Source organism: Aristolochia californica, unplaced genomic scaffold (assembly GCF_029961685.1).
Source record: "Aristolochia californica isolate CCGP_79_NKW_82.1479 unplaced genomic scaffold, dmAriCali1.0.hap1 SCAF_8, whole genome shotgun sequence".
In the NCBI taxonomy this organism is placed as follows: Eukaryota; Viridiplantae; Streptophyta; class Magnoliopsida; order Piperales; family Aristolochiaceae; genus Aristolochia; species Aristolochia californica.
This window is the reverse complement of record NW_027182279.1, coordinates 28,826,751-28,840,080: the sequence shown is the minus strand read 5'-3', so window position 1 is coordinate 28,840,080 and position 13,330 is coordinate 28,826,751. Positions and strand designations below refer to the sequence as shown.

Sequence of the window (13,330 nt, the reverse complement as noted above, 5' to 3'; positions counted from 1 at the left end):
TCCAAATAAACAATGACAAACTTGTCCAAGTATTCGGAAAATACCTCGCTCATGAGAGTGCAAAATATTGCAGGTGCATTGGTTAGGCCAAAGGGCATAACCATGAATTCGTAAGCCCCATATCTGGTTACACAAGTAGTCTTCCCCTCGTCTCCTTCAGCAATCCGGACTTGGTAATAACCACTTCGCAAATCCAATTTGGAGAAAACTTGCGCCTCTTTCAACTGATCAAAGAGATCTGCAATAAGAGGAATAGGGTACTTATTCTTTATAGTTACCTAGTTGAGCGCCCTACAATCGATGCACAGTCTCATACTTCCATCCTTCTTAGTCTGAAACAGTATAGGGGCCCCATAAGGTGCTTCGCTTGGCCTTATGAACCCAGCGTCCAGCAGCTCACTGAGTTGTCTTCGCAGTTCGTCCAACTCTATGGGTGCCATTCGGTATGGTGCTTGTGCTGGCTTTCTTGCTCCGGGTTCAAGCTCTATGCGATGGTCCATCCCTCTCCTAGGTGGTAACCGCGCTGGAAGTTGTTCAGGCATGACATCTCTATTCATGCAGTACGGCTTCTATCTCTTTAGGGGTAGGCATGACCTCTACCTGCTCTATAGCACAAATAGAAGTAATGTAAGTAGAGCGACCCTGCTTAAGACCTTTCTTAAGCTGGAGGGCTGATAGCATTAAGTCCTTTTTTGTTACATCTTTGTTGTCAAGTTCAGAAATAGTACAAGGACTTTACTCGTCCATAATCCCCACTACCCCAACATACGGCATTGCAAATGCCTTACAAACCGTGAAAAACTCCATTCCCAAAATCACATTGAAATCATCCATGACAATAATAGTAAAATTCAGAAATCCAACCCACTTGCCTATCTCCACCGGGACGTTCTTGGTAATGCCTTGGACTTCACGAGCAGCAGAATTTACAGCTTTCATTTTGCTCCCATCTTTCTCTCCTCGTATATTTAGGCGCCTAGCCTCCTCCGACGAAAGGAAGTTGTGGGTGGTGCCAGTGTCCACCACTGCTCTAAACAGTACGTCCAACAAGTGTTAGAGAGATAAAAAGAAGTTCTCTTAAGGGTCTTACCGAAAGTGGAGCAACCTTCTCCTCCTTTGAACGGACAATAGCATGGAGAAGTGTTAAGGAGCCCAACCTAGGCTCAATCCCTCCATTGTTCACCTCAGTTTGAGCAGCATTGAGGAACCTCTTTCTAAGACAATCCCTCGCATATGAAATAATGGACCTTCTTTTTCTGTTTGTCCCCTCGTTTCTTCTCTTCCGGCCTAGTCTTGGCTTCCTTTGCCCATGACTTCTTCTCCCCTTTCTCCTTCTTAAAATTTGTTTTACCATTGTTATTTTCCTTAGACACTTTGTTAGCCGAATAATTCTTTCTCTCATATTCGGTTAACTTTTCAGTAGTAGATAAAGGTGAAGCTAACATCTTTACTTTCCGTGGGCTGTGTAAGAATTGAGAAGAAGTCCAAGCCCATTGTTCAAGCTCGCAGTAGGAATTGAAATAAGCCCAGCAATTATCGCAGCGAGGAACAAGGTTACCATTGGACCCGGAAACAGGGGGGTTACCAAGCTCGTCAACTGGAGAAAATGGGGTAACGGTGACTCCCCAAGGAAGGCCGGAGGCTTCCAGTGCATTGGGATCGGTCGGGAAATGAGATACTGTCGGCCTAACTGCCATCGACGAGAAGACAACAGCAGAGTTGCAAAGTCGCGAGATCGATAAAAACCCAAATAATGAGGAAGCAAAAAAAACACAAACTTCTTTCCCTGCTTGGCTCTATTCGTCTAAACCAGCGATCTAGTAAACGCTGTTTGAGCTGGTTCGGCCAAAGAAAAAGTGGGTTAATTCAGAGGGGAAAGCATGGGTCTAGTTTTGAGAACCCGAACCCCAACTCGAAAACCCGAACGGTTTAGAAATCAAACATTATCCATTATCTCATTCCCAAGTCAACCTAGTAATTCTCCAATTAAAATATTTTTTAAATATAAAAATAATTAAAGAATACAATGCATAAAATTATTATACAATGTCAAAATATAAATAATAAAAAATAAAAATAGATAAGTTTTATTTATATGTTATTTTAATTTTTAAAAAATATCAATAAGGTATTTCCATCAAGTTTAGGCCAAATTTGGGAAAACCCAAGCCTATCTCTAACTTAGGGTTCTTTCCCTCCATCCCTTCTCCTCCCAACAGAGTGAATTTAAGTTTTTTTTTTTTCGCCCACTCCTAACTTTGATTATGTGTTGGACCTCGAGTCCCAAACTTGACCTGAACTTAGGGTTATTTCCTTCTATTTCTCCACCCAATGGAGTGAATTTAAGTTTTTTTTTTTTTCGCACACTCCTAGTTTTGATTATGTGTTTGACCTGAGTCTTTGATGAGGGCAATGCAACCTTAGGTTTGTGGAGGTCATGAGAAACATGATTGAAAAATAACAAGGTATACCCTAGCTAGCACATATTTTACTTATGTTATGGAGATTACATGTAACGAGTCATAAAAAATTTAAGGGTGTGTATATGCCGATAGAACATTATAAGAAAAATATATAGAGGAATTTTTTTTTTTTTGCATTTTTTTCTAATATTTGCACTATTTAATGAATAGAAAAAGTTTTCTTTTTTATCTTCTTGTCTTTAAAAAAAAATAAGTATTTCTTATTGCTTAATCTGATATCATGGGAAAAGTAAGCCAAAAAGATTTATGTTGATTGCTCATTTTCTATATTTAATTTCTTATTTTGTTCCAATTGTAAACACTACAGCTATGTAATTATTATTTTATTTTATTTTCAATGGCGTCACAAATGCAAGAAAATTTGTCAATAAAAACATCATCCAATGAGAAAATTAGTAAAAGAAAAAATAATTTTCTCACCGTTTTATTTTCCTAAGTCGACACAAATGATCCTTAAGCGTTGATGTTAATGTCTTATGCAATTATCAAAATTAACTAAATCATCTCTTACAACAGCTGAATTGCCATCAATTATGCATTAAATTGGAAATTGAAGTGAAGAAAAGTATTGGTGTTGTTAGATACATACCCTTTATTACACACTCTAGTGGTCTATGGTATGAGTTGGAGTGAGAAAATAGAAGATCGTAAAAGTCAAATTTTATATAAAAGTTATAAAACCTAGTTCATATGGATTAAACCATGGAATTTAACAATAATTCAAGTCCATCCACAAAAAAAAAAATGTATTATTGATCCATTCAGTGTTTTTCATGGGTTACCCTAGATTTGAGAAATGGTATATAGATGTTATGACCCTCAAAGTAGAACTTGGTATGTTTCGACATATGTTTCCTTCTTTTAAGATAATCCTTAACTATCGGCCCAACATGTTCAAAGATCATTCTCATGAAGAAGTACTTATTGTCCTACCAATGAATGCATTGGAAGATAGGCAGAGTTGATAATTGTGATACTCCTCTTCAAGGCTCCCTGTAATCATTTCTTCCGAAGGAGAGTCCTCTTCCTTATTTCCTAATTTGCATTTGCTTCTTGTTATTAGGAAGGGAGTTAGACAATGAACGAACGAGTTGCTTCTAAAAAGGGAAGAAATACTTTTCGGTTTCAGTATTCTCGATTCTAATTAGTTCTCTGTCGCTCACTGTAAGGGACACAGAAGAGGGACCTATTTCTTTCTTCACTTGAAAGTGATTACAGGGGTGGACGACTCGTTCGTCGCCCCTTCTGACCACCGCCTCTGGAAAGAGCAGAAACTAAAAGACGAAGAAGCAGAATACCAATGCGATATCAAAGGCTGCTCCATGGGTTTTGACACAAAGCATGATTTGGTACTACAAGAACATTTATTTATCTATCTATCTATCTATCAAGCCATAATTGATGCTTTGTTTTACCCTTAATAGAGAAGAACTGATCATCATTAAGCACATATCCAAAGAGGGTTTTGTTCTTTTAAAATAGAAGAAAATAAATATTTATTTGATAAATACCAACATAATACTAAAAAAAATCATATATATGGTTGTCATTGTAGAAAACTGACTTTTAACATGGACTCATATATGTAGGTGTGAACCTAGCATCCTATTTAAAGATCATTTCTTAAATGAAATCCTCAAGGTATACACATCCAAGGTGGTCTTCTTCAAAACCAACATTATTTCTAACAAGTGACTGACAATCGACAGCTTGCACCCACCAATGGAGGGTTTATACCATGAAGAGGCTCGCTCATGTTAGAGCAAATTGACAACCTCATCATTGCCACATTATTCAATCCACTACATAGGACAAACTCCTACATACCTCAGCAGCATGATGTCTTTGCAAGTGCAAGCATGTGGTAGCATTGACCAACCAACTCTAGGCCACCTCTTGGGTGGTACATCCAAAACTGGCACCCTCAAAATAGCAAATAATCGAGCCACACAGGTTCTCGACATTGCATCTACAAGGTCAGGTAATATAAGAAAAAAAGTTCAAATATAAACGTACAACAAATCAATATGCTTGGACAAGATGCAGAACACCAATCAATAAAATGCAGCTCAACTAATTTGTGGCAAAAAACACAAAAACCAAGGCACAACAAGAATTTTTTTTCAATGACAACAAGAAAAAAGAAAGAATTTATTAAGAAATACATGGAACAGCCTGACTATTTGATAGGAGAAAAATGAAAGCAAATGTAAAAAAGGATTATCAAGAATGGATATGATAATATTATGCTTCATTAACATATTCTTGATATAGAATCTTATATGATATAGATCGCGATATAAGATATCACCAAGCACTACGTCAGTACAACAACTCCAAATGACTGGCAACCACAACAGAAGTTCTGAAATTTAAATTTTTTCATCCAATAGCATCACCACCAAAGTTCTTGATAAGTTACTTTAAATAGACCATGTCAGACATTTGGTATTCCACACTACAAAAGAGAGCAGCCTACTTCCAACTACATGATTCTTTAAATTTTTGGTAATAGAAAAATTAATTGAAATTGCACCTATCATGATGGAGATGTCCACTGGTAAGCATGATTATGTTTAGCCTATGTGACAATCAGTATAATCACAGTACCAAGATTAAGTAAGATTATACATGAAATTGGATGAAATCATGGATGACCAATGTGTAATTAGGGGTGGCATTGAGCCGAGTCGAGCCCGAACCTGCCTATGTTCGAGTCGAACTTGATTTAAATATTTCGAGCCGAGCCTCGTCTCGAGCCTAAAATTGTTATCGAGCTCGACCCCAAAAATTTTAACCGAGCTCGAGCCGAGCTTCGAGCCGAACTCGAGCCTCACATACATTTAAAAATTTTCAAAAAATATATATCAAATAAATTATATATAAAATTATACATACATTTTATATAAAATTGGACATAACCTCTACAAAAAATTAAGCATAACCTATATATATAATACATGTATAAGATTGAGGCATAACCTCTTCTTAAAATTGAGAATAATTTATGTATATAATACCTGTATAAAATTCGGCATGACCTCTACTTAAAATTCGGCATAATCAATATACATAATACCTGTATAAACACTCCATAAATACTCCATAAACACTCCATAAAATTATCTATACATTCCATAAACACTCCATAAAATAGTCTAAACACTTTATACACTGCATAATATTATAAATAAACTTCATACAATAATCAAACACAACAAAATTAAATGAAATATCGCTATCAATTTACAATCACCCAAATAAAAACTATAAATCCATTATAAAATTACAAACTATAATTGTTTCTCTTAATGCTAGAAAATAATATACATCCTTGCATGAGCAAAATCTCCACCTACGACAAAAACAAAAAAATAAAATTAGTTATTATCAGATAAAAAAATACTCTTCTATTACTAGTTACTTAATGTCGTTAAAAATATTAAAATTACCATGATGAGAGAAACATGAAAAATCATGTAGCTGGTAGCATTATCTCTACACTCTTCTTCTCAGGCTGTAATCATAAAACAAAATGTTAATAAATAAAACTAAAAAATATACTAAAAACTATCATAATAAAGAATTGATCAAAGAAATTCACCTTTTGATTTTTCTTTACACTCTGAAGAACCCGAATCCAATCACTGCCACAAATCAAGCATTTGGTGAGAAATAAAGCTTACTGTATCATTTCTGAAGTCACACTCCTCCAACATGGGATACTTTAATGCATTTGGTAAGCACCTTTGCTTGACACTTTCAACCTGTAAATGTTTAAGTTGGGTCAAAAAAATTATAACCACTAATCACTTAAATATACATCATCAGTCATAGACCACCCTACTTGAGTAGGATCTATTTCAAAAGAATGGGTTTCTTTCTCTTCAGCTATTGCTGCCACATCAGCACAAGTGAACAACTCCTGATGACCACCACCATCCATTTCACTCAAAGCTTTGCTAACTGTAAATACATCACTTCCTTGTGAACCCTAAACAGTAGATCAAGAGTTTGCATCACCATCAGACTTTTGTCAGAGTTCTCATGATCTATCATAGAAATTTAACCATTTATCTGAAGGTTTAGCCATAGTGACAAATAATCTCTCCATGCTGCAGTGTGATAGTGGCTTTGGAGATGATTTCATAATTTCAATTCAAATGAGTTTTGATTCACTATGCAGGCAAAAAATGATTAAATTATTTAACAGCACAGTTTTTTTTTTTCAAAAGAGATGTTCAAACTCCACTTCCCTTCTATGAAAAAGAAAAAGAGCAGAAGTTATTTTCTTCCACTGTAACAAGCAAACAACTTCATGATTTAAATGGTAAATGCAACCATTTTGAATAATAGTAAAATATGTAAAGAATAGGCATATAGATGAATCCATAGAAACTCCTATGTAAATTTTCTGTCACTCGCCAAAAAGATAAGATAAAAGACAAAATATAAAAAGGCACAACTCAAAATAACACCTCAGAAAAATAAAGTGGACATGCATGAAGAAAATAACAGCAAAATAAATTACCTCATTGGAATAAATTCTCGCTTTAGATATAACCTCGTCCTTCAGCAAAGTCTTCAGCACCTGCAAGTATCATGTAAAGCAATAAGTTCCAAATTCCCCTCATCACCATAAGAATAATAATAATGATAATAACAACATCAATAATAATAATAAACCACTTGTGATAGAATACGAGACCAAATTCGCACCACTGGGAAAGGGGACTACACAAAGTACCGGTTCTTCTTTAGTACAAGTTTTACTTTCCCATAATTAGAAGTTGAAGCATAAATGAAATCAATCATTTCTTTAGGGAGCTTAGTATTTGATAGCTTGTTCAAAACAGTAATTATTGTTTCAGTCTCGAACCCAACAGAAACAGCAGCATATAAGGAATGAGGCGTCAAGTTATACTCATGCATAGACTCTGGCCTGCACAACATTTTTCCAACAAAATGAAAATGAGCAACCACACAGAGTTTTAAGTAGAAGAAAATAGAAGGACATCTTAAATACCGGCAAACGGGCTCAGCAATTGCAATGAGGAAATCATAGGCTTGCTTATACAACGGTGAGAATGTCTCAAGAAAGATCCGGCCATCAGCGCAAGCCCATAAAGGGCGGTTTGCATGATCAGGCTTTAATTCGAGTTTAGAAAAATCCCTCTTCGTCAGTTCGCTTTCATCTTCATAATCCATATTCCGTACCCATAAACACAATTCAAGCACCTAAAGTGAACTAAAAACAAAAAGCTAAAACAAAACGAAAAAACGAGCAAAAGTAATACCTTCACGACGATCCTCACCAAAATCTTCGGCATAATCAACATCATCATCAACAATAGCAATTCGATAATCCTCCTGCCAAGAAAAAACAATCAAGGGAAGAACAGGAGAGCAACCAAATACATAACGAGAGTTGGGGTTTTCAAAATTATAAAACCTTAGTGGAAGTCCTGAGCTTCTTACTAGGCCGACCTTTTTCCCTTGCAAATGAAGAGACATGAAGACATTTCAGCTCGCAGAGAATTGAACCATAGGATTGAATAATTAGGAGAAAGAAAGAAAGTAGTACCATGTCCAGCCATATTTTATGAGTCCCACAGTTCGATGTAGTAACCGTCAAAATGAACGAGTTGCTTCTAAAAAGGGAAGAAATACTTTTCGGTTTCAGTATTCTCGATTCTAATTAGTTCTCTGTCGCTCACTCTAAGGGACACAGATGAGGGACCTATTTCTTTCTTCACTCGAAAGCGATTATAGGGGTGGACGACTCGTTCGTCGCCCCTTCTGACTACCGCCTCTGGAAAGAGCAGAAACTAAAAGACGAGGAAGCAGAATACCAATGCTCTATGGGTTTTGATACAAAGCATGATTTGGTACTGCAAGAACATTTATCTAGCTAACTCATTTATGCAAGATACTCCGCCACCCGCTGAGTCACTTCATCCAAGAAGGATACAAAGCCTACCACACTTGTTAAACCATTACCATCAACATCCTGCTCTTCTATGAGATAGTTTTCGAACACAGTGGCATCGTCCTGTCCCCCTTGAATAAATGTGAGCTTTGGAGTGATACTTCTGTCTTGTTTCAGTTTGTTAATTGTTGTTCGCAAGAGGCCTGCACCAAATAACATTAGTATTAGTAGGTGAAGCAAAACAATCTATAAAATTTTGGTCCAGTGAAATTCCTGACCTTTTTCATCTCCTTGGATCCATTCAGAGAGAAACAGAAAGCTGATTGCCTCACATTTGACTGCTAGAATGGAGACAATCAAGGAGTAGATACCACCATAGAACAGGTGGTAAAAGCACAATTTTGATCTCAGAGCAATCCTAGCCTAGCTGGTGGATGCAGTGTTACCCATTGAGGCAGAGTTTTTGATCCTCCTCATAGGCCTTAAGAGTGTTTACCAACTCTTTTTTCTAATCCTGCCATCATTGAGGTGATTTGGCTGTTGTTTCAAGCAGGATGTTTAGGGAAGTCCTCACCTTGATGCTTAATTCTGATTTTTGAGAAAATTGTCGACCTTTATAGGCATGATGGAAGAGCTGGATGCCACTCTATGGGGATGTGAATCATCTAACTGATTTCTTGGAACAACAACTCATTGTGGGAGATTCCCTTCCCATTGCTTAACATTGTAATAGATTGGTTGTGCTATTGTATTTGTTTTCTTTGATGTCCTCTAATAACTATTCAGTTGTATGCTTTTTAAGTTTGCTTTTAACATCTTGTACCTCTCTCTACTAATAAATTACTATCTCGCTTTTATACAAAAAAAGAAAAAAGAGATAGAGAACAGCTAATAACTATTCAGTTGTATGCTTTTTAAGTTTGCTTTTAACATCTTGTACCTCTCTCTACTAATAAATTACTATCTCGCTTTTATACAAAAAACGAAAAAAGAGATAGAGAACAGCTTATTACTCCTCTTCCCAAGAAACTCTAATATTAGACCAATTTCTGATCTCCATACATTGCTTCTATAATACTAATTACAATATAATATGAAAAACCAGAGAAATCCTTGTGATGACATAGTACAAGAAACCTAAAATACATATGATTCTGGGTTAAAAAAACTTTGATGTTTACACAACTTTAACTGTAGGTAAGAGCAATTATAAATTTTAGTCGATTAAAACACAGAATGACCACAAATGAAAAGACAAGGACTTCCTAGCACATGGCAGCTGGTTATACGTACTTGTTTTCAGCACTTGATCCTGAAACTGAAGATTCCTCAGGTGGCACAATGACAGTATACTGGAAAGCAATTTGTATCACAGGAGGCTCTGTGTGTCTGTACATGATTTAAGACATTGTTTCATATTTCTAAAATAAAGACCCATCCTTCTCAGTATATGACATCAAGACAGGATCTGAATACCTCGAGAATCCCACAGAATTAGAAAAATCAAAGTCATAACCATAAGTGGCATAAAAGTCGCAACATATAATGTGCTGAACGTTCTCATACTGAGGATCTACAAAGAAATGACCATACTATAGAAGAAAAAAGTAAATCAGACCACATAAGAGCAGCTCTTAGTTAGATATGAATCAGAAGCAAAACTTAAATGTTTTTGAAGATCTCCAAGACCATACCGAGCGTCCTGGCTGGAAATCAGAGGATGTTCTCAATCTTAGTATGCATCGAAAGGCATATGAACGGCTAAGCATCCGGTATCTGAAACATCAATTATATCTTCAAAAATGAACTTAGATTAAGCTACCCATGAAACTGTCAAAATATAGACAGTAGTGGACTATAGCTTATCCTTGCCCATTATGAGTCATATACTTGTGTTGAGTCATACATGTAATATCAGAATAAAGCTTCACCCTCTTTGAATTAATAAAACAGTCAAACAAACCAGTTTGAGGGTAATCTAGCACTCACTACCAATCAGCTTACTCATAGATGTTTTATTTAAGAATAAAGATAACGCAAAATTTTCATGTAATCAATGGAGAAGGTAGTGACCACACAATCAAAATGTCCATGAAAGCACCGAGCCTCATTGCCATTGTGGCAGGCAGCAAAGACGACAAGCCCTTTTTTACATTTTTTGGCACTCCAGCCACTAATCTGTTAATTTCCCCTCCTCCCTTCCTCTCCCATAAATTTTTTTATGTAATATTAAAGAAATTCAATAGAAAAAACAACAACATAATCTGCCTTTATGTCTTCCACTATGAGAAATCAAGGGCAAAGAGCGGATGCATGCAAAGGCTAAGCAGCTTTCAGCTTCATACCACCTGCATCCAAGCTCCAAATCACAACCACAAATAACATCATAAGGGTGAAACAAAGACCAATACACCAATTGGTGCACAAACAGAGTTTCTAAGCCCCTTCCCAAGAAACATTTATAAGAGAACCAACAAAATCTAATGACTGCATCTTCCCCATCACTGCACAGCACTTCCTTTTCCTTCTCTCTGTCATTTTTATTTTAGATAGTAGAGAAATAGATACATGAGCCTACTAAAAACATTAGATGACTGCAAGGAGCCCATCATCGCCAGTCCATCTATACGAGGGGAATGCAATCACCCATGATAGGATTGACTGCTGTAGTCACTCCCAACGAAAGAAATATCATGGAGAATTGCTGAGCGAGGGGTGCATACCCAAGAAACAGCAAGAGAACTTTTTTTTAAAAAAACTTGTCATCGATCTCCTTAAACATATGTGAGAGCTTCCAAAATGGAGGGATCTAGCCTAAACCCACTAGGTGACATTTGAAGAGGCTCCTTCAAGTCTAAGCAAGATGAAAAAGCAATCTCTAGACAGCCTCAAACCATGAAGCAGAGGCCACAATGCTTGAACAGTCTCATGGTTTCCTCCACATCCCCTCCCTCACTCTGCATTTAGTGCTATGAAATCCATCTGCAAGCTCACTCAGTTTTTTTAGTGGATTACGAATTGATGTCCAGAAAGATCAACTTCACCAGATGTTTGCTTGATCCTGGGTCAGAGGTCTACATGCATATGCCAAACACGCTCAAGTTAAGGTCCAAAATTCCCTTCATCACAGTGGTACATTTTGTCCTTGAGACCTTAATCAGAGGCGTGCTTTGACCAACACTGGGATGGATGAGGCAAGAAACCTTCTTAACCACCTTGAGAACAGATACATTCTTAGGACAGGTTGTTGACCTCATGGTTTGGAAAGACAGCACATAGGGTCATTAACTGTCTACTCTCCGACAATAATCATCTGGTTGGCTGACAAGCACGAGCATCTCTCTCTCTCTCTCCACTCTTAATCCTATGGGTCAAATCAGGAGACAAAACAATTTTACCAATTTAAATCTCAAAACAATTGGCCAACAGCTAATTCGTATTGAAGATTTTTTGGATAAAGGTAAAATCCAGAGAAATATTGTCAAAATCCTTATGACTTATCTTCTCGAAAATTACCTTTGTTGATGAACAATAAACCGCTCATCAAACCACCCGTTCCTATTAGGAACTTTAAATGGGATAATAATTCTAAAGTTGTTGATGAATTATTATCTCAGCTTGGAAGATTGAATCTTTCTGAAGATCAACTAAAACAAGCCAAAGAAGCAAAAGCTGCGAAGATTTTGAAAAGTATTCAAACATTAGAATCTCACGAAGATCTAAATGAAGATTTTTCATCTCAAAATTCTGAGGATTTAACTCCTTCAGCATATTCTGATTCTGATATTGGTCAAAACTCTAATCTCAACGATTTAGGTTTAACCAATGTCAATCAGACTGAAGAAATTCTTCAAGACATGATACAAGATCCGAGTATCCAAAAATTGGATTATGAGAAAAAGTCTACTCGGAAATGGGATCTACCTAACAAACTCTATTACCATAGGCCTACACCTCAAGACCTATTGTATGAAGAGAATGTTTATTTAGATAAAAAATCTTATGATGGCAAATCCATTTATGAATGGAATATAGATGGATTATCTGAATATCAGATATTGGAACATTGTCACCGAATGCTTATGTATTGTACAATCTGTCGGTAACATAAGAATTTCGATCAAGGAATTGCAGAAATGCTTACTGTAGGGTTTTCTGGAACTCTCAAAGGTTGGTGGGATAATATCCTCACCCCTGAACAACATCAGGAAATTTATAATTCAAAGAAGGTTATCAAAACTGAATCTGGCCAAGCCTACCTAGGTGAGGACGATGCAGTTTATACCTTGATTTCCTGTATTGTTCATCATTTCATTGGAAATCTGACTTCCCAATCAGATAAGGGAAGAGAGGTTTTGAAAAATCTTAGGTGTCGAACACTTAGCCAGTTTTGCTGGTATAAAGATGTTTTCCTCACTAAGGTTATGCAAAGACCATATGCCAATAATGAATATTGGAAAGCAAAATTTATTGATGGTTTACCAACTCTTTTTGCCAGCAAGGTAAGAAAAAGGTTAGGTAATAAGGTAGGAATTATAAACTACCATCAATATACATATGGTCTCCTTACTAGTGCTATCATCCAAGAAGGGCTGACCTTATGTAATGATTTAAAGCTTCAAGCTCAGTTTAAGAAACAAAATCTTACTGGAAAGCGTGAGCTTGGTGAATTCTGTGAACAATTTGCTTGTGACACAGGTCCATCACCTTCCAATCAAAGGAAGGGAAAAGGTAAAGTCTCTCACTCTAAGAGACATGAACCCTATTCACACCAGAGTAGGAGATATCCAAAAAGACAGTCTCATCAAAAGACTCGTCATGAATCTAGGAGACCTCCTCCTCGTCAGAGACCACCTCCTAGAAGAAATCCTCCAGACAAAAAGAAAATTGTCTGTTACAAATGTGGTAAATTAGGCCA

At 36.5% G+C, this 13,330-nt stretch overlaps 1 protein-coding gene and 1 pseudogene across 1 annotated transcript; both read right to left on the bottom strand.

Annotated features, from left to right (window-relative positions):
- Positions 1-5,617: 5,617 nt before the first annotated feature.
- LOC137938842 (uncharacterized) lies at positions 5,618-9,167 on the bottom strand. The gene is made up of 7 exons (XM_068783908.1): positions 8,068-9,167; positions 7,936-7,978; positions 7,781-7,853; positions 7,015-7,074; positions 6,088-6,250; positions 5,936-6,000; positions 5,618-5,838 (listed from the first exon to the last, which is right to left on the bottom strand). The coding sequence occupies exons 1-5, from the start codon at positions 8,078-8,080 to the stop codon at positions 6,128-6,130; spliced, it is 312 nt and encodes a 103-aa protein (XP_068640009.1). The 5' UTR covers positions 8,081-9,167; the 3' UTR covers positions 5,618-5,838; positions 5,936-6,000; positions 6,088-6,127.
- A 312-nt stretch (positions 9,168-9,479) lies between these two features.
- Positions 9,480-13,330, bottom strand: part of LOC137938385 (protein transport protein SEC23 D-like) — an 80,383-nt pseudogene continuing 76,532 nt past the window's right edge.

Bases quoted from the DNA above. Each gene is read 5' to 3' on its own strand.
- LOC137938842 (XM_068783908.1), bottom strand. The intron at 7,075-7,780 runs GTATTACTTTTG...TGATACTTGCAG, and splicing joins TGGTGAGGATCGTCGTGAAG to GTGCTGAAGACTTTGCTGAA. The intron at 6,251-7,014 runs GTAATTTATTTT...AAACATTTACAG, and splicing joins CGAGAATTTATTCCAATGAG to GTTGAAAGTGTCAAGCAAAG.